Raw genomic sequence first — 21143 nt, 5'->3', positions numbered from 1 at the left:
CCCAGAGTTCAGGCCCCACGACCGGACCCCCCCCCCCAAAAAAAAGAGTCCCACAGATTTTACTGCTTCAGCTGATTTCAAACCACATTTCTCCTATCTCAGTTAATTGAGTAGCTAGGATTATAGATCTGAGCCTCCAGTGCCTGGCTTTTGCAATGAACTCTTAACAATGTCTATTTCCGTTTCCTACATAAATAAATAATAGTTTCTATTTGCCTGTCTGCCAGTTATTGTAATAGTACAACTGATAGTATTGAATGATGTTTCTCATTCATGAACTTTTTACTGTTCTCAGAAACTCTTTGTAACTCCTGTGGTCCTGTCTGTAAATTGCAAGTCTTGTGCGCCTCTCTCCTCTAGGTTCCCATGCAAGCCTTGTGTCTTCCTCTGCAGTTGTATTCATTACACAGAGCCTGGTGTTGCACCTTCTCTACCATTCTGTGAACTAGCTGTGCACTCACTATCAAGTCTGTGTAGTGCCTTGCTTTGTGGTAAATGCTCAATAACTGTCAGGTTGCATTTCATATTACAGGAGATTTCCTAACTAGATGGTTCATGTGATGAAGTTCTTCTGTATGAGTTGCACAGCACAGAATTTCAAAAACTTGGGAGATATGGGCTGGGAAGGTGGCTCAGTGGTAGAGTGCTTGCCTTGCATGCCTGAGGCCCTGGGTTCGATTCCTCAGCATCACATAAGCAAAAAGAAAAAAGCTGGAAGTGGTGCTATGGCACAAGTGGTAGAGCGCTAGCCTTGAGCTGAAGAGCTGAGGGACAGCACCCAGGCCCAGAGTTCAGGCCCCATGACCGGACAAAAAAAAAACAAAAATAAAAACCTTGGGAGATATTTTGAGATCATAGTTACTTTGTTCTCATTACTTAATTCATTAATATCAGAAAGGTGAAGGTCATGCTTGACTAAACCTGAAGTCAGGATGGGAAGTATTATTGAAATAACTGTTTTTTACTCCATTATCAATACTTTTGAATTCCTAATTTAGCTGTTAAATAATTTGAAGAATCATCTTTGAAAAGAGTATCAACTTGGTAGGTAAATGTGTAAAGCAAGGCTACTTAAAAATTTTCCAAAATGTTTGCAAACACTAGAGTTATTTAGACCTTTTTTTGTTGATGTGTTTCCAACCTTCCTGGAAAAGACATTGTCCATCACTTGATGGCATGCGGTTTTGTGGGTCCCGCGTGGGCAGTGCAGACGTCACCACCAACTTTAGACATGGTCTGAGCAACTGTTGCTTCACTGTCTTATCCTGTGTACTTTCAACTTGTCCAAACAGTAACTCTGTAAGTTTATATCCTTGTGTGCATACGTGGGCCTGGGCGTCTTCTCTGTGAGTATTTGTAACACACGGTGTTCTCTCTCTGTTGAAGCGTACCCTGTCCTGTACTCCAGCTAGCAAAGGCAGACGTGTAAGAGACTCTCGCATGGAGTGCCGCCCCAACGCTAAGCTTGTCTCTTGCTGTGCCCATTGCCTGTGGCTGCAGAGGCTGGGGCCGTGTGTGTGATGTGTCATGTCACCAGCTGCATGCTTTGTGCTGCTACTCTTGTTGCTTTTCTGCTTTCTCATATTTTCAGTTTTTTGTGTTTTAGCGTGGGCCTCAACTTTAGGAATGTTCTTCATGTAAATGTCTGTAACAAAACTACTAGAATAGTAAGACCTCTTCCTTGTTTTGATTGGGTACTGATTATACTTTCTAAATTAATCAAGTACAAAGTAAATGAGTTTCTAAATAAGAATCTGATATAAGTAAAATTTCAGCGATTCCCTAGCGACTTATTATGTAGAAATTAAATGATGACATACAACATTAGGCCTCATTGACTGCAGTTTATATAAATCAATCTTAGTTAAATATTAGGAGCTTTAAACATAGTTCTAAAAACGCCTTTTAAGTGTTCTTACATGTATAAATTTTAAGAAATAATGTTAATTTTTTTACATTCTAAGATTTAAAAAATACCTATTTCATTGTTTGAGTATGTATTAGCATCCTTTAGCCGTCTTCCTCTGCTGATGCCAGCTTCATAGATCTTGCCTTGGAATGGACTGGCCTGTCATAAAGATCCTGATGCCAAGTAGAAACCTGTGTGAACCTGTGTGTGTGGAAAAGTCTCGAGTTTTCCCAAGCCAGACTCTATCCCACACATATACTCCCCAGAGAGAAGCAGTAGGCCAACCTGTAATATTTGTTTGAATTTTCTTGTACTAGGTGAAGTAGTAATGTTAAGAAGGGAAGTAGTGATAGATACAGATTTTGTTCTCACATGTCAGTTTCAGGATCAACACTGTAAGCCCAGAGTTCTAAGATGTAGACAGTTCTAAATCAGGTTGTTCTCTGTATGGGAGGTAGTTGGATGGCTCATTAATTCCTGTGCTTTTGCTGATAAGACACACAGTCTGTGTGTATAAAATGAGTAATCACTAGTATTGCATGTTTTTAGACTGCTGTCAATAATTAATAACCAGCTCAGATGTCAGTGCTATTTCTGTTGGACCTGCAGACTGAGCCCAAACTAATTGTGGAGATCTGTGTGAAGATTGCTGGTTCTAAAGATTTCTTGACTATTTCAAAATTTGTATAGAATTAAAGCCATTCAATATTTGGATTTAGCAAATTAACCCAAGTATATGCTAACTATTTAACATCTAGTGAGAAAGACAGAAATATGTGCTCATGTTTATATTAGATCCAACTATGCATTGAATATATTGACAGCTGCTTTTTTATAATAACATTTTATCATTCAAAGAGGTTTTTGATTAATTTTATTGTGGATTAGTTATAGCTCACTAACCATACAGACTTTGGGAGACTTCACCACCTAGGATGTTTGTGTGAATCTTGAAATAAGGAAAGATTTCTGATGGAACTAGCTATTATAAGCACTGGACTCTAATTCTCTATCTTTATTCTCTAGGATATGAATCACTTAACTAGAACTTAATGAATTTAGGCTGATTTAAGACTTTAAAATGCAGATATGAGCTACTTTCCTAGCTTCCTTCAGTTTTGCTTGGGCTAAGTATATAACAAAAAGTCCGATTAGGGCTGGGAAGGTGGCTCAGTGGTAGAGCGCTCGCCTTGCATGCTTGAGGCCCTGGGTTCAATTCCTCAGCACCACATAAGCAGAAAAAAAAAAAAAGCCGGAAGTGGCGCTGTGGCTCAAGTGGTATTAGCTGAAGAGCTAAGGGACAGTACCCAGGCCCAGAGTTCAGGCCCCACGACTGGACCCCAAAAAAAAATCCGATTAAAGTGGTAGTGAACTGGTACTGATGAGTCATAACTGTTATTTTAGCTACTTAGTAGGGTGAGATCTAAGGATCAAAGTTTGAAGCCAGCCCACCTAGGAAAGTATGTGAGCACCAATTAACTATCAAAAAGCTAGAAGTGGAGCCATGGCTCAACTGTAGAGTACCAACCTTGAACCAAAAAGCTATGGGACAGTACCCAGGACCTGAGATGAAGCCTCAAGACTGGCACAAAAGTACTGCTGCTGCTACTAGCCGTACTACTAGTGGTAGTGCCACAGAAAGAGATGATTGAGGAATTGTGAGTTATTCAGAAGCTAAACAGAAACATGTCAGTGAGAACAATGGTGCTCCCTAGGCATACTTGTATTACTTCAGTAGGCTATAACTGGTGCCATTCCTAACTTGGCCTGGAATCTAATATTGCATGTGATTTTATGGCATATACCATGCTTTTAGATAAGTAAAAAATGCAGTGATTTTCTTTTTTGGGGGGTGAGGGGGGCAGGAACAGATCATGGGGCTTGAACTCTCAGCCTGGGCGCTGTCCCTCAGCTCTTCAGCTCAAGGCTAGCACTCTACCACTTTGAGCCACAGCGCCACTTCTGGTTTTCTGGTGGTGAATTGGAGATAAGAGTCTCACAGATTTTCTGCCTGGGCTGGCTTTGAACCACAGTCCTCAGATCTCAGCCTCCTGAGTAGCTAGGATTACAGGTGTGAGCCACTGGCACCTGGTGTATGCTGTGCTTTTATAAGCTTAAAAGTCTTTTGCTGTGAAATGTCATAGAAATTGTGAGGTAAACTAAATGTTTGTCATATTCTTATTTTTACACTGTTAAGCTTCAACACTGATGAGCTTCATTTACAGTTTGGATATTTAATCCTTTGTATGTTATGCTGTTTAGTAGTGTAAAAATGAATAGTATTGGGCTGGGAAGGTGGCTCAATGGTAGAGCACTTGCCTTGCATGCATGAGGCCCTGGGTTCGATTCCTTAGCACCACATAAGCAAAAAAGAAAAACCCGGAAGTGGCACTGTGGCTCAAGTGGCAGGGCACTAGCCTTGAGCTGAAGAGCTGAGGAACAGCACCCAAGCCCAGAATCCAGGCCCCACGACCGGACCCCCCCCCCCAAAAAAAATGAATAGTATTGTTAGTGTCTGAATATAGGTGGTTAGAGAGAGTTCCATAAACTTACCCATTAATACTAAAAATACTCAGTGTCTCATTTCATATTGTTCCTTTAGAATTTGGAGCACAGAGGGCTGCAGTTGTGAACCTAGTTGTAGAATGCCAGCCTAGCAAACATGAAGCCATAAGTTCAAACTCCAGTATTACTACTATTAGTAATAGTTAATAGTTTGAACCACAGTTTGCAAGTAGACAACGTGTGGCTTAACTACCTGTTCATTGTCTCTCAAAGTGGTAATTCCCTAGAGTATCACATCAGCATAACAAAAATACCTTCAGAAGAAAAACAAGTTACATTTTTGTAACCACTAGGATTGTACTTACTAGATATAATAATGTATTGTTTGCTGTTTTCCCCATAGTGTAGTTATTTCTCTATTACTAGGAGTTTTGTCAAAAGCTCAATTGACAGAAATAAATATTTGTCTAAAAGTTTGTTCTTCTAAGTATTTGAATGTGAATTTTAGTTACATGCTCTTTGTGTCCAAAATGTTTCTAGCTATAAGCTGACGAAAACTGAATTTTCTTCTCTTAAGAGCTTTATATTTGCCAATACAAACAGCATGTTGGATGGGAGCTATGTTTTATTTGATTGGACACATATAATCCAATCATATCTTAATGTCACTTACTTTGAAACAAGTTTTCATATTATTTATATAAATAAGCAAATATTTGGGGAGATATAAAAGGCTCATTGATACATATTCAAAATGAACAATTTTAATTACTTTTGTTGTTTATAAGAATAATTTAAAGATATGTTATTGAGTAGATCATGTAAAAATCAGACAGCTACCTGATCCTGGAAAGAAAAGACTTGTATTTTACTGTACCCCTTTAAAAATGTATGTTCCCTGAATAGTAAAAGGTACAAGAAGTGTGTGCCTGGGGGGAAAATTCAGTTAACCGAAAAATAAAACAGTATATTTATAGAAGAATATTCCCCTTTTTTTCCTCAGAGGATTATAGCTTAGAAATGTTGAGTGAACTGCATACACTGTTCAGTTACAGTTTGTTTCCAAAAAAGATACACTGTCCAAAAAATACCAGCTGTTTTTTGCTGTTTAGTCTTTCCCATTTTATCAGTCTTTTTATAACCATAAATCCAGTTAATATGTCTCTGCTTTTGATGTATGTCATATTTATAAGTGTTTTCTGTATTACTAATCCAGTTAATTGCTTATACCTCATAGTGTTTTTTATGACAAAATTTTTTAACTGCCATAGGTTAAACATAAGGATTGTTGGGGCTGGGAAGGTGGCTCAGTGGTAGAGCGCTTGCCTTGCATGCCTGAGGCCCTGGGTTCGATTCCTCAGCACCACATAAGCAAAACAAAAAAGCCGGAAGTGGCGCTATGGCTCAAATGGTAGAGCGCTAGCCTTGAGCTGAAGAGCTGAGGGACAGCGCCCAGGCCCAGAGTTCAGGCCCCACGACTGGATCCAAAAAAAAAAAAAAAACATAAGGATTGTTTTTGTTCTTAAGCATTAGAGTACTTTGGGTAAAAATAGGTAGTAGCATTCTTAGTTATTTTGTTCCCATACTATGAATTATTGCCAGCTTATTACTAAAACTAATTTTAGGCATCTTCAGTGAACACGAATGAGTATTTTGAAGGTTTAATTGGCCTAATTTCTTTTTTTTTTTAACTTGTGGTTTTTGTGGAGTACTAGAAGTTGAACTCAGAGCCTCTTTCTTGCTAAGCAAGCATTCTACCATTTGAGCCACAGCCCAGCCCTTTTTGGATTAATATTTTTGGAAACAGGTTCTCACATTAATGCCTAGGCTGACCTGAAAATTTGATTCTTCCAATATCTGCCTCCTAAGTAGTTGGGATTACAGGCTTGAGCCAACATCCCCAGCTAATTGCTTTTTAATGGTTAGAATCACAAATGCATGACAAGCATTTGATTATATTTAAAATTCATAACATCTTGAAAACACAGTCCTGTGGGTGATAATTAAAACTTGGATAAAGAAAATATGTGACATTGCAGTTTTTCTCATTTGTACTGTTAAGGCACATTTGAGAGATTACTTATATTGGCAATAATCCATAAAGGAAATAAAATATTGCAATCTGTTAATGTCATCAGCTATTAGAAAGTTTCAGAAAACCTAAAATGTTTTAAGTTTGATGACTTTACTCATCTTTTTTACAAAACCTTGCTCCTTTGTGAGAAATGTACTTTTGAAAGCAAAGAAGTAGTTTTTAAATTCCAATTTTATATCTCTATCGATATATATTAGAATTAATGTTAATTTTTTGTTTTTTTTCTTATTGTTATTATAAAGGTGATGCACAGAGGAGCTACAGTTACTAACATGTCAGATTAAGAGTACATTTCTTTTTGGACAGTGTCATCCCTTCCCTCACTCTTTCCCAGTTTTTTGATCATATTTTCATGGTTTTTTTCCTTCAAAGATTAGATAGCATTGAAAATTATATAGTTCAGCTTTTTAATTTGCTCACTTAATGCCGTGTCAAAATACTTTTTTATAGCCAGGTGCTGGTGGCTCATGCCTGTAATCCTAGCTTCTCAGGAGGCTGAGAACTGAGGATTCATGGTTCAAAGCCAGCCTGGCAGGAAAGTCCATGAGACTCTTGCCTCCAATTAATCACCAGAAAACCAGAAGTGGTGCTGTGGCACAAGTGGTACAGCGCTAGCCTTGAGCTGAAAAGCTGAGGGACAGCGCCCAGGCCCAGAGTTCAGGCCCCACAACTGACCAAAAAAAAAAAAAAGAACTGTCAGGGAAAAGTTAACAGGACTCCCTCTCAAAAATAAAACAAGAAAGGGCTTGAGGTGTGGCTCAAGTGGTAGAGTGCCTACCTAGCCAGATACAGCCCTAGTACTGACAGCTGTTGGTGAGATGACTGAGTCCCAGTCAGTATGGCTTTGCCTTTTGATGCCATTTTAACTGACCCTGTTCCTACCACCCTGGACTCTTAGCAGGAGAACTTTAGAAAATTAAAAACACTTCTGCTTTATTAAATTAATAATTTAAGCAGCTTGCCTCCTTTCTGGCTGCTCAAGAATCAGATTTTGATCAGGACAAAATTAGTCTTGAATCCCATTTTACCTTTGTACTGTCCTCTTCCTGGTCAAAGTTCAGTCAGGAAAGGAGATGGTGTAACTGGCCTCGAAGCTCAGTAGTTCTGAGTGCCTCTGCGGTGGAGATGGCCCTGCCAGAACCCAGTGCTGAATGTGCAGCCAGGAAGTGAGGCTCAGGCCTGGCTCTGCACCTTCACCAGCCACCCCAGGTGGACTGTGGTGAGCCACCCGTGTCAAACACAGCTGGTACCTGCCGGGTAAGCTGCATTTTCTAGCACTGAATACTTTCCGAGCAGCTGGTGAGCAGCTGCTGCTTGCATCTGTTGGGCTTACCTGAAAGCATAAGGCTTGATGGCATCTGTGTCGGTTGGCCCCACGAAAGCCTTGCCTTGTGGATTGTTGGCATGCCCACCACCCTGGGTGGCTGAGGGAGGCACTAAAGAGGGCCAGCCACTCCAGTGTTTGCCAGACTGTAAAAACTGTCCATATTAAACAGAAGCGATCTGTTCGATATGAGTGACATCGCACAAATCTGAAACAGCATTTGAATTTAATTGTACAGGAGCAAATGTCCTCATTTTGAAAAAATAATTTGTTCTTTTCAGTTATCTTGTGCTCTAAAGAGCCAGAAAGCTTTCTATTAGAAATGGAAAACTTTATCGAATCCTTTCCGTTTCAAATACTTACATTCCCAGTCATTGATCATTCAACCTGAAAATTTAAAAGCTTGTTCACTTAATTTCACGTGTGACTTTCTAATAATCTTGCTTTGTCAAGACAACGTTCCTGACTGCAGCTGAATCTGTCAGCAGCGCGCTTCTAATGACACATTGTTGTCATGTTGTTAAAATCCTTAATCTGATGCTCTTTTTATCACTTGGTAATCTTTGATTAGAGCATTGTTCAAACAAGTTCCTTGACCTCTTCAAATTTCCTTTGGTTAAACTCAATCATAGGAATTTTGTTTGTTTGTTGTTTTTGTCAGTCGTGGGGCTTGAACTCTGGGCCTGGGCACTGTCCCTCAGCTCTTCAGCTCAAGGCAAGCGCTCTACCACTAGAGCTACAGTGCCACTTCTGGTTTTCTGGTGGTTTATTGGAGCTAGGAGTCTCACGGTCTCTCCTGCCCGGGCTGGCTTTGAACCGCGATCCTCAGATCTCAGCTTCCTGAGTAGCTAGGATTACAGGCGTGAGCCACCAGCGCCCGGCTAGGAATTTTTTTAATTGCCAAAGTGGGCGGATAGTCAGTGAACATGCTTCAAAAGACCTCATATGGGAAGTTTTAGTTCAAAGCATTTGCTGTTTCCAAAAGTACTTGGTTTACAAGAGTGTAAATGAAGATAAGAGCTAACATTTCCACCCCTGATTGAAGATGGATTGACTTCAGTGACAAGCACAAAGCTGATATTAGCTTCTTTTTACTTTTAGTTAATAGCGAGTAAAAGACCAAATTTAATTTTTGTCAAGGGTGTTAGCAAGGACAGAGATTATATCTAATCTCTCTCTCTCTCTCTCTCTCTCTCTCTCTCGTTCCCCTTGCTCCCTCTCTCCCTTGCTCTCATTCTCTTTCTCTCACACACACATACCACACATACATATACACACACATGCATATTGTTTTTATCTAACCTACATGATTTGTGAAATACTGAAGTTCCAGTTGAGATACAAGTAAATGACATGGAGTGAAGAACAGGGCTCCAGCCAGGAGATGAACAGCAAACATTGGGAGGAAGCCTTCAGTTACTGTTGATACCTTAAAACTCCTGTTTACCTTGAAACTAGTGGGGCTTTTGTGCAATGACAAATCCCTGACATGAATATTCAGACTCATTTGCTCTCCTCTTTCTTAGGAAATGTCACAATTGTGCCTGCATGTTGTTTCAAAGTGATTTTTTGGGATTTTGTTTTTCCTGACTTATTTTCCTAGACTGATCCCGTTGAGAACACTTATGTACGGAACTCGAGCCTCCAGTTTCACGTCCAGTCACGGTCCACATCTCCTTCCACATCTAGTGAAGCTGAGCCAGTTAAGGTGCCTCACTGGAGCAGCCTGCTCTCCGACTTTACATTATGTCAGGAAAAAGGGAAATGAAGAGAGGGAAAAAGTAAAATTTGGTCTTATTAAATGCAGTTTAGAATATAAGTCACAGTTTTTGGAGGTCATTACACTTAACTGATAATATGGATTGGATTTTTTAAAAAAGTAAAAAACTAGCTCCCATGACTCAAAGAAATTAACTGGAAAGGCAATCTTTATTTTAATTATGTGTGAACAGAGGGTAGGTTTATGTAAATTTTGGAAGTACCAGTGTTAGAATCTCAATAGGCACATGGCTGTGCAGATGTCATTCTCCTGTTTTAATTCTTCTAATCTACTTAAGAAGTCATAGTATAACTACTCTGTTACATCATAAGCACAGCTTAAAAATAAAGTTGCCATTCTAAGTGAGAAATCAACCACAAACATTCACCAAACTCAATAAATCATGACTTTTAATTACAGAAGTTGTTATATCTACAATTCATGCCAGTCAATGACTTTAAACAACCATTTGACCCGTTTTCTGAGCAGAGACTATTTCCTGCACAAGTCAGAGGAAGGTGGTATGCTTCAAGCTTGTGCCATCCACCTGGAGATGTAGGTGTGGCCATGGCTCAGCGTGGCAGCTCAGGAGCGGTCCTACACTCCTGCCCGTGACTCCAGAGCCGGCCTCCCCTGTTGCTGAAGCCCCTGGGAGCCTGAGCTGTGGTCAGACTCTGGCATGTGGCCCAGCCCTCAGATGGGCGTAGTTCATGAGAGTTCATTGTCGTAGTCAGAATTGTTTTTGCTATTAAAGGTTAATGCCATTTTTAATGGCAAAATATTTCAAACATCATTATAAGCTCATGTAACTATCACTTCCCGATTTAACAAATAAAATGTATTTGCCCTATTTTTCAGATTATTTTCAAACTCCCCCGCCCCCCGTAAACCATTCTGTTTTCTTCTTTCACAGACACATCTAGATATCCTGAGGCTGGGGCACATCCTCCCTTCATGCTTTTACATGTTTATAGCATTTGTATCCCACATGAAGCAATGCTTGTCACATTATAATTGGAGTTTGCATTGTTTCCTGCATCCTGCTGTGACTGTTTTTGCTTTGAAATAAGTTTTGAGACTTCATCCCACAGTATGGGTGCACATGCTTCATCCGAACTGCTTTGCAGTGTTGAAGTGTATGGTTGTGCCACAGCTTAGCTGTTCTCTGCTTGCTTCCAAGTTTTCATTACTACAATTAGTGCTGAAGTAAACATTTCAATGCCGTTCTGCTTTTGCAAAGGTGCAGAGATTGGTTTCCATTTCTACTTAGAAGTGGAAATCCTGTGCTGTATGATGCTCAAACTTTGACCTTCTGCTAGGTCTTGCCAGTGTTTTCCCCAGTGCCAGGACCATTCTCATGTCCACCAGCAGTTGTGAGCGTTCCCCTTTCCCCACATCCTACCCAGACTTGATACACTTTTGTCCTAAGAAGTGATGCTTTTTGTTTGAACCTGAATTTCTCTGTTTCTAATGTTATTTGTCATCTTTTGTATGTGTTTGTTGGATATTGCTTATCTGCCTGTTCATGTCCTTTCTCCAACTTTTTTTTCCTGTTGTTGTGAAGATGTTCTTTACATATTCTGGGTACTAATTCTTTCTGTCTCTCAATATTCATTGCAAATATTTTCTTCCAATCTGTGGCTTCTTTTAAATTTTTTATGTGTGGTTCATTTTCTGTCCTGCAAAACTTCATTTGGAAGTAGTCAGGTTTATCAATCTTTCCTTTATGACTCCTGCTTTTCATGTCTTTTTAAAGCAGTTCTTTACAGCAATTTAGAAATTTTTGTTTTTTGTGTTTAGGACTTTAGTCAAATGGAAATTCATCATTAGGACTCATGAGAAAAAGCAGTCTAATCCTTTTCCTGCATGAAAAACCTCTGGTTTGCAGGTCTAACTCTGCTTTACATGCCTGGGCCATTGGTGTTCTCTGCTGTTGTCCATGTGCTTTTGCTTATTTCTGCAGCTATCACATTGTCTTACTTAACTGTAGCCCTAAAATTATTCTTCATACTTGGTGTGGTAAGTCATCCCACACACTCACGCTTTTTATTTCTTGAACTATCCATTTTCCATGTTACATTTTAAAACAGTTTACCAAATTCTATGAGTGGTATTGTTTTGAATTTAAAGATTTGAGGAAAACTTGACATTATCGTGTAGTGGGCATTTCTATTTCCATTGTGTGCATCTTACCTAGTTATTTTCTTACATCCTTTGATTGCTTTCAGTGTATTTCATCTGTTTGCTGAATTTGTTCCTAGGTGTCTTATATTTTGTGCTGTCTTTATTAATGGGATCCTTTTTAATAGATTTCTTACTAGGCGTTGCTGGTTTTTGTAAATTTTATTGTCTAGCACCTTTGTTGATTCTTTTAATTTTTGGTAACTTTTCTTGGACTTGCTATAAAATTCTGATTACAATTCTGTTTCATCATGATTTTTTAATTTTATGTGGATTTTTAGTGTTCCTGACATACCTGTCCTATTTATCCTTTCAAATGTTAAATTCTAGGTTGGGCTCAAAACTTCAGGCTGTTTAAAAGTAAAGATAAAATTAAAGCCTGGCACACAATCCACAGGAAACTGAATCCCATTTCAAGACTGTGGAAGACACTCTATTTTGAGAGCCTATATAGCAGCAAAGGCAAAGAAATACCATCCATTTCTTCTTTCAGTATTTTAAAATATTCTGTAACTTTATGCAGGGTTAGTATTTTAGTTTTGTTGCTTGTTAAACATCAGAAAAAGAAGATATGGTTCATCTTTTTAAAGATATTTTGCTAACCTAAACACAGTAACATTAAAAAAAATCAGTGATTTTTAATAGAAATAATCTTACATAGCGCTCCACAACATAAAACTTTTTCATACCAGTATATCTTATTACTAAACTTGTATTAAGTTCCATATCCCAATAACATTAAATAATTTGACTCCCTTATTTAAAAATTTCTGCAGGAAGTGGCACTGTGGCTCAAGTGGTAGAGCGCTAGCCTTGAGCTGAAGAGCTGAGGGACAGCGCCCAGGACCAGAGTTCAAGCCCCATGACCGACCCAAAAAAAAAAGTTTCTGCACAAAAATCCCACTAATCTACTGAAATTTTCAGTTAATTTCCATTTTAAAAAATCTTAGAAGTATTTTTTAAATACTTTAAAATCAACATGGAAAATACAGATGAATGAAAATTAAAATACTTGTTTTTATGTAGGTAGCATGCTATGACTTATTCTGGTTGTTTATCCCAAATTATTTTTAAAATTTCTATTAAAACAGTTTAAAAATTGAACAGATACTTTATCACCATTGCAGGCTAAAATTCAGCCACCAGTACTATAAGACCTTTAGTAAGATTAGCTAGCAGAACTATTCACCTTACTGATATTTGGTTTGGTTTTATTTACTTTGGTTTCTTTCTAGTTATAAAATAAATGGAGCATTCCATGACATTTACTCTTTTTTTGCCCCTGGGTTCAGATTGCAGACTCGGCTCCACTTCCAGTCCATACACCAACCTTAAGGAAAAAGGGATGTCCTGGTTCAACTGGCTTTCCACCTAAGGTATTCAATCTAGTTGAAACTGTAGTGTATTCTTTCCACCAGAGGGGGGAGAGAGAGAGTGAATTTCCTTTGCTTTGTCTATTTGCCGTGAGTTTTGATAATAATTTCTTCAAAGCTACAAATAAAGGTACAGAAAGAAAATTCTGTATGCATGGAGCCAGTCACCAGTGAGAAAGGTAGGAACAGTGGTCACTGATCCTGAAGTTTTGTATTTTGAAGTATGTTAAAGGAAGGAATGTTGCCCCCTCTGCTGCATGTCCGTACTGGTGCCTGAGGAAGGCTGCAAGTAGAAGCCCCTGACAGAAGAAACCTTGGAGGAAGAAATGTTTAGGAAAAGTTTTTCCACTCTATTCAGAATGAGGGTGACACAAAAACTTAGGGGTTGCATATTCCAAGTTCCTACAAATGTACTCTAGATACTAGAAAAATGAAATAATCTGCTTCTCCAAAACATAAAGCCTTGGAGAAACCACAGTAAAAATGTCAGTGGATCTAAAAAACAAATGTATATGTATATAAAAATTCCACTGGTATTAAAGAAGGAGAATAAACCAAATAAGTTTATGCCAAAGTAAAGCGAAAATATGAAGCCTGATAGAATATGAACTTAAATATAATAAATACTCTTAAGATAGGGATATATGAGGCAGAGTACAATGTTTATGTGGAAAAAGTTAGAAATGTTTTCAAAGAACATCAAAATCTAGTTCAAGAAATACTGACCTAAATTTTTTCCCAAATTAAAGATGAAAAGCCTCACAAACAATGGAAGAAAATTGACAAGCATGTTCAAAGTACTAAAGAAAAAGAATCTAAAAATTTGAAGCAGTAGTACTAACATTTAAATATAAGATCAAGTTGAAAAATACTTTTAGATGGACAAGAACTTAGAAGATTTGCTATATAAAAGTCTTCTATAAATACTCTTAGAGCAGGCTAGAGGAATGGTTCAAGTAGTAGAGTACCTGTCTGGTAAGCTTGAAGCCCTGAGTTCAAACCCCAGTATTAGCCAAACAACAGATCTCTTATGAGAAATGTTTTTTCAAGAAGAGATAGAAAGGCAAGAGGTCACTATGAGAGATCTGGGAGAGTTGAATAGATACCTTAGAGGATGTGACTGTGGCGTCTAAAAGCAAAGACTGCAAACATACATACACAACAAAGAAAAAAGGAATGTATGTTCAAAACAGTCTAGAATAAATCTCAAATGCAGCACGTGGGACTGAGTGCAGTGAGGCCAGGTGATCATGCTGGTGCTCTTGTCTAGTGTGGAGAGAGAGTATGGGTTCAGGGTAGCTTGGTGCACTGGAGCGTGTTACCTCCTTTCTCCACTTCCATTTCCTCATCAAGAAATGAGGAAATGATACATGCATCTTCTGTGGAGTTAGAAGCCGGGATCATGATTTCAGCAGCATCCTGGGCGTAGTTAGTAAGACTCTAAACCAGAAGTAAATAAATAAAAATAACGGAAAAGGCTAAGGGTAGTGCTCAAGAGATAGAGTGCTTGTCTGGAACGCTAGTGGCTTTAAGTTCAATCCTCAGAACTGTAGAAGAAAGGAGGGGGAGGTATTAATAGGTTTTTGAGTTTTAAACATGTCTGGCATTAATAGGTTTTTGAGTTTTAAACATGTCTGGCATTATATGTCATTAAATATGTTTGTAATATTCCAAATAGATATTGCTAATTTAGTAAGGAAGTTAACATAAATATGGGTCATAAGTTGGAAAGATGATAGATTAGTAAATAAAAAGTTACGACTCTTCACCCTACAGAACTGTAAAATCTGTAGTTCCATATTAATTGGAAGAACACAGGAATGAAAAAAGAGAAGGCAAACATAACTATGTATTCAGTTGTATCAAGTCTTTCCATAGGCTCACCATTTATAAGTTAAATTTGGGTAGAGTCCACCTGGAGTTTTTTCCTTGGAGTCTCTCATGTAGCTGTGATTAGTTGGTTGTAGAAGTTTCCACTGGGCTGAAAGTTTCTTTCCAGGGTAGGCTGTTGATGTTGGTGTTGATAGGCTGTGCACCAACCTCCGTCAGGTCTGTCTCAGTCTTAACATGTATCTAGATTCTCCCAGAGTCTCTAGCCTGGCTTAAAGCAAAAAGTGTAATGAAAATCAGCACAACCATGTTCATTGCAGCATTATTTACCATAGCTAAGATAAGGAATCAACCCAGGTTGCCTCTCAGTAGATGACTGGATCAAGAAAACGTGGTATGTATACACAGTGGAATTCTATGCTTCCATCAGAAAGAATGGCATCACCCATTCATAAGGAAATGGAAAGACTTGGAAAAAAATTCATTAAGCAAAAGCAAGCCAGACCCAAAGAAATGCAGGCTGCATGATTTCCCTCATTTCTAATAACTAGAATATGTCTAGGATATTCTTGGTAGAGGATCACAATAGCTCAGTAGCTATGTGCATATGAATATACAAAGTGATGCTTATCAAAATGACTCCAAGAAATGGAAACGAGGTTTCTTTTTAGTGTGCTGTTTGCAGTTATTTATTTTTTCTTTCTTTTTTCCTTTGGTTTATTTCCTGTTGTCATTGTTACTTATTTTGGTATCCTTTGTCTTGTATGTAAGTTTACCTGATTTGGGGAAGGGAAGGAGAATCACAGAAACAGTGGGACAAAGGGTGAACCAATACAACAGTGATACTCATTAGACACTGTTTTGGAAATGAACTTTACAACTTGGGTGGCAGGAATGGGAGAAAATGAGGGGGGTTGACATTGTCCAAAAAGAAATGTACTCATTACCTTACTTGTATAATTATAGCCCCTCTGTACATCACCTGTACAATAAAATTTTAAAAATAAAATCCAGTGCAAAAAAAAAGGAAAAATAGACAATGAAGCAAAGTAGGCCAGGCCTGGTAGCTCATGCCTATAATTCCAGGTATTTGGGAGACAGAGTTCTCCCAAGTTTGAGCCCAGCCCAGGCAAAAAACTAGCAAAACCCTATCTCAACAAGCCAGATATAGTGTACGCTTGTAATCCCAGCTGTGTAGGAGACAAGGAAGACTGCAGTCCAAGGTGAACCAGACAAAAAAAGTGTGAGCGTATCAGAGAATCAACCTGAGAAGGCCAGGGACCTGGCTCAAGTAGCAGAGGAAGGAAGCATGGGGCCCGAGCTCATAAAATACTTTCTTTGACATGACCTTGAGGTCACATGTGAAATTGGAGTAGAAGAGAACTTTTCTAGCCACTTCTTTGAATTTCAAGGCTATCACTAATTCTCGTTGATTCAAAATTACCACATGTAAAAATTTAGGTCTTCACTTAGACTTCCCAGATTTTTGTTCCTTTTCTTCTCTTCTGGCTGTTCTCTGAAGCAAGACCCAAAAAGCTACAGTTTATATTCTTTACCAATGATATTCAAAAGGAATTATCATTTAGCTTAAATCATTTTAGCATATTTCTTCTCGGTGTTGCCTAATAAACATATTAAAGGGCATAGAGTATAAGATGTTGTGAAAAAAATGGAAATGCTTCTATTAGAGGAGTACATTCTAGGGTTCAGTGGTAAAGCACCTGCCTAGCAAGTATAGCACCCTGGATTGGTCTCTAGCACCAAAAAGAAAAGAAAAAACATCCTATAATGCGGTGTGGCCTAGGACTAATATTATATATCTTTTCTTATGTCAACTTGTTTTACAGCGCAAGACTCATCAGTTTTTTGTGAAGTCTTTCACAACACCCACCAAGTGCCATCAGTGCACCTCTTTGATGGTGGGTTTGATGAGACAAGGCTGTGCGTGTGAAGGTAAGGACAGAAAGGAAGAAGAAGCAACTTGCTTGGTCTTCCTAACATTTGTTGCCTCATTTGTGATCCTTTCAAAGACAACAAAATGTAGCTTGTTTTCTTCGCCATTGCTTTTATCTGGAGAACAAGAATTAATAAACTGAACACCCTGCTCACACGTCTGTTGAATGTTGGAGAAGCTAGACTGTTGCTCCCTAGAAACCTTTTCAAAGGAGGTGTAGACTTCATTCATCTTTGTTTTATTATTTGGGCGAATCTGTGGTCCCCTAAGCCATTAGCATCTGAAACAGAAAACATGAAAATTATCCTTGGACCTGTTTATTTTTTAAGTAGTATTATAAAGGAGACAAAATTATCAATATCTGCTACTTTATCTCAAAAGACAGTTGATTCCTAGTGTCAACAGCAGAGATTTAGTCATTGATTTACCTGTCTTGTGTTTATGGTGCATGCTTGGTCTGAGGTACAGTGGTAAATGTGAGAGAGAGAGAGAGAGAGAGAGAGGAGCCTCAAAGAGCTCACATTCTGGAGAAAGAGAGAAAAGATCAAGGATTATTGAAACTAAAAACAAGGAATATTTGTTTGGGCACCACTTTGTTTCCTAGGACCTCTAAAAAGGAAAATAATCAACACTATGATGGGATATATTATTTGTTATTTTATCAAATGAGATTTGCCACTACAAAACCAGCTAATATGTTATTTATAGGCATAACATATGAAAAATAAGAAAATACCTGCTGATTCAAATTCTAATACTAGTTTCCATTTGTTAGCTCTTATATTGGAAAGGACTAAAAAGGGAATGTTGTCATCCCATTAGATGCTTGTTCTCCCTTAGTATTTGCATCTGGTGTGTATTAACTACTTTGAAGAAGGAGTAAATTAATAGTAGCATCTATAGTAAATGCATTTTATGTGTGATTAGTTCTCACAGCTAAAGTAGAAAAATCCAGATTCTGCTATCTCATTGGATACATGCATGTATCTATCTGGTCTGGCCAGGAGTGAAGTCCTGGATAGAAGTAGCCTTGTCTAGAGAGCACAGGTTTGAGAAGGGTGAAGACAAGGACTAAGCCTTGGAGAGTATAGATGGCAAGACAGCAGAGTAACCTCAAAGGAAGTAGCCACTATCAAGGACCAGGAGAGTGTAGCTGATACCAGAGAAAGAATTTGTGTAGGTGTCTAGTTTTATCTCATGTTGATCCTTAGCTAGTTCTTGAATGTCTTTATAATTTGCTTATCAGAAAGAATCTTAGACAACCACCTAGCCTTAGGTCCTAACTCCATGGTAGGGGGGAGAAAGAGAGAGAGAGAGAGAGAGTGTTGGCAGTGGGGCTTCAACTCAGGACCTTGCATTCTTGTTTAGCAATTTTTTAATCACAGCTGGTCCTCTACTACTTGAGCCACACCTCCAGACTGGCTCTTTTGCTGGTTAGTCTCAAGGACTTTCTGCCCAGGCTGGCTCTGAACCTTCATTTTTGGCTAAGATTGTAGGCATGAACCACTGATGCCCAGCTCATAGCAGGATGTATTTTTTAGCTCTTTTAAAGCCATTTTATCTTCTTCCCTATTTTTTTTCAGATTTTTGATGCTTATCTTAAGTCATGGGGACATTAGACTGTCTCTAGCCTTTGTATGACAGGTTTTTGTAAATGTTGTGGAAATGTGGTTACATTCTGCCATTTTTATTTCTTCCTAGTTGGGTGGAATTAGATACAATATATGAGCATATTTTTGTCATTTTCACTGCCCTTGGAGGTGAAACTTTTATTTACCAGTATAACAGGTTATAATTTATTAGACATCTCATTTAAAAATGAATTCAAGGTTAGAAGTGTGGCTTCAGAACACCAGCAGAGCAAGTGAGTGAAACAAGCATGCAAGTGTAGATGCCCGATTCCAAACTCTGATGCCAACAAAAAGGAAAGGTGAATGAAGACGTTTGGATAGCTTTTCTCAGTATTACGCCATACTGCCTCCCTGCTGGTTGTAAATGAGCACTGGATGTGGATGTGTTCTCAGCGGCCTTTGGTTCCTCTTATTTTCCCAGTATTTGTGCAGGAGCCAGCTTTGTAGTGAGGATTATAATCTTAAATCCTGCCAACAAGCCTTTTTGTTTTAAATATTTTAACCTTTAATTTTTCATCAACCCAAGTGTCAATAAAACCTGACTTTCATTAGAATCTCAAGCTTACCATGTGAACCAAATAGAGGGATTATGCAGTAGTACTGGTAGGAAGACATGCAGACTCAGAACTGCACTCATGGGGTTTGAACCCTGGTACTACTGCTTCTGAGCTCTGGCCCTGAGCAAGGCATGTGCGCCGTGGGGATAATAATTGTATCTCTCCTTCTTGTCTCAGAAACATTCTTCAAATGTCCAATGAAATTAACTCTGTTCTATACATAATTTAAGAATTATAGAAGGTTATAACTCCAAAATTATGCTGTTTAGCTCTTTCTCATTAAAATTTTTATTTTAAAAAACTTGCCAGATGTGGCAAAGGTATCAGAAGTTTACCAGTGACTCTCAAGGAAAGTTTCTGGTAGATCCAAGCTACTATAGGATAAAGAGCTAGTGAACTCCTGAAGGTCCTTCATTAGGAATTATTTTTCAAGGTTAGATAGTCATTACTCATTTGCTTCTCACTTTGATCACTAATGTTAACAGAAAACTAATGCTACAAAATTGTTAAAGATTTTTCGTCACTTGTTACTGAGATTCTTACTGGTAAGCAGTGAATCAGTTTCCCAAATGTTTCACAGTTGTTCAAAAGAAAATAAGAACCAGGTGCTGGTGGCTCATGCCTGTAATTCTAGCTACTCAGGAGGCTGAGATCTGAGGATCATAGTTAAGCTAGCCTGGGCAAGAAAGTCCACTAGACTCTTAATCTACAGGGAGCCATCAGAAATCCAGAAGTGAAGCTCTAAGTGGTAGAGAACTAGCCATGAGTAGAAAACCTCAGGGAAAGTGCCGAGGCCCTGAGTTCAAGCCCCATGACTGGCCAAATATAAAATTTAAAAAAATTCATCTAGAATAGCACTGTGTGTGCAGTGAATTCTGTTGTTGTTGTTAAAATGAATTCTCATTGAACGTATCTTTTTTCTTCCAAAAGTATGTGGCTTCTCATGTCACATAACTTGTGTAAACAAAGCTCCAACTGCCTGTCCAGTTCCTCCTGAGCAGACAAAGGGTCCCCTGGGCATAGATCCACAAAAAGGAGTGGGAACAGCCTATGAAGGCCATGTCAGGGTGAGTATCATGGAGAGTAAGGAGAATTGAGTCCCCCTGAGTTGCTTTTATGAGCATTCTACTTGATGGAAAGTCAGATGAATAAAATTCAACTAAATAATCTTATTTCATCCAAAGTAATTACCCTTTACTTGGAAATAAATTCTAAAACAATGCATACATCTCTGTATGTTCCCTGTCTTGTAGTAAACAGATATTGAAATTGCCTTAAAGAAATTTTGGCCACTGGCCTTGCTCAAGAGGTGAAATGTGGATAAGAGGAGAAAATATCAAGACACAGTCTTGGTTTTTGGGGTAATATTTATAATGTGAGCTGAATTTGATCATATCAAATTTTCCTCATGCTATTTAGGAAAAAAACATAGATATTATTTTAATGAATTATTAGGGTTCAATTGGTACCTTGAACCTTTCAGTCAGAGGCCAAGTCCTTCAGTATTTGAAGAGCATGTTACCACTTTTCCCTCGTTAGTGATTGTGTCCCACCTGCTGCTTCGCTACCCAGTGTACTGGACTTCGAACTTGGATACGTTACCTTGAGGTTTTCCCCTACATTGCCTCAGGGACTAAAGAGGCTCCTGTGACATTCTCATTTGAATTGTGTGTTTGTCTGTCACAAAACTAAGATCCCTAAGCCAGCGGGAGTGAAGAAAGGATGGCAGAGAGCTCTGGCTGTGGTCTGTGATTTCAAACTCTTTCTGTATGATATCGCTGAAGGAAAAGCCTCTCAACCCAGTGTGGTCATCAGTCAGGTGATCGACATGAGGTAAGCCTGGGGGGCGCTGTGAGTTGCTGGGCATAGGACAAGAATGCTTTTGAACTTTCTTGTATGTTATCATTTTTTGAGTCATATAATCTAGCTCTGTGTTGGTTTTCTACTATAACCTCATAAGTAGCAGGAAGTAAGGAGTAGCTTTGGACAAGCTGATATGTGGGTTTGGGTACTCTTCAGATCATC

At 38.6% G+C, this 21143-nt stretch overlaps 1 protein-coding gene across 3 annotated transcripts in view; it reads left to right on the top strand.

Moving 5' to 3' along the window:
* Cdc42bpa (CDC42 binding protein kinase alpha (DMPK-like)) overlaps positions 1-21143 on the top strand; it is a 213420-nt gene that overhangs the window by 161348 nt on the left and 30929 nt on the right. For all 3 annotated transcript variants that reach the window (XM_013017417.1, XM_013017416.1, XM_013017419.1), the window contains 4 exons: positions 13066-13149; positions 16824-16929; positions 20049-20185; positions 20812-20951. In XM_013017417.1, the coding sequence (XP_012872871.1) occupies positions 13066-13149; positions 16824-16929; positions 20049-20185; positions 20812-20951 (467 nt within the window). The remainder of the gene's footprint in view (positions 1-13065; positions 13150-16823; positions 16930-20048; positions 20186-20811; positions 20952-21143) is intronic.

Source organism: Dipodomys ordii, unplaced genomic scaffold (assembly GCF_000151885.1).
Source record: "Dipodomys ordii isolate 6190 unplaced genomic scaffold, Dord_2.0 Scaffold35, whole genome shotgun sequence".
NCBI classification, from domain to species: domain Eukaryota; kingdom Metazoa; phylum Chordata; class Mammalia; order Rodentia; family Heteromyidae; genus Dipodomys; species Dipodomys ordii.
Note: the sequence above shows the minus strand (reverse complement) of the source record. Positions and strands in the feature narration are given on the sequence as shown.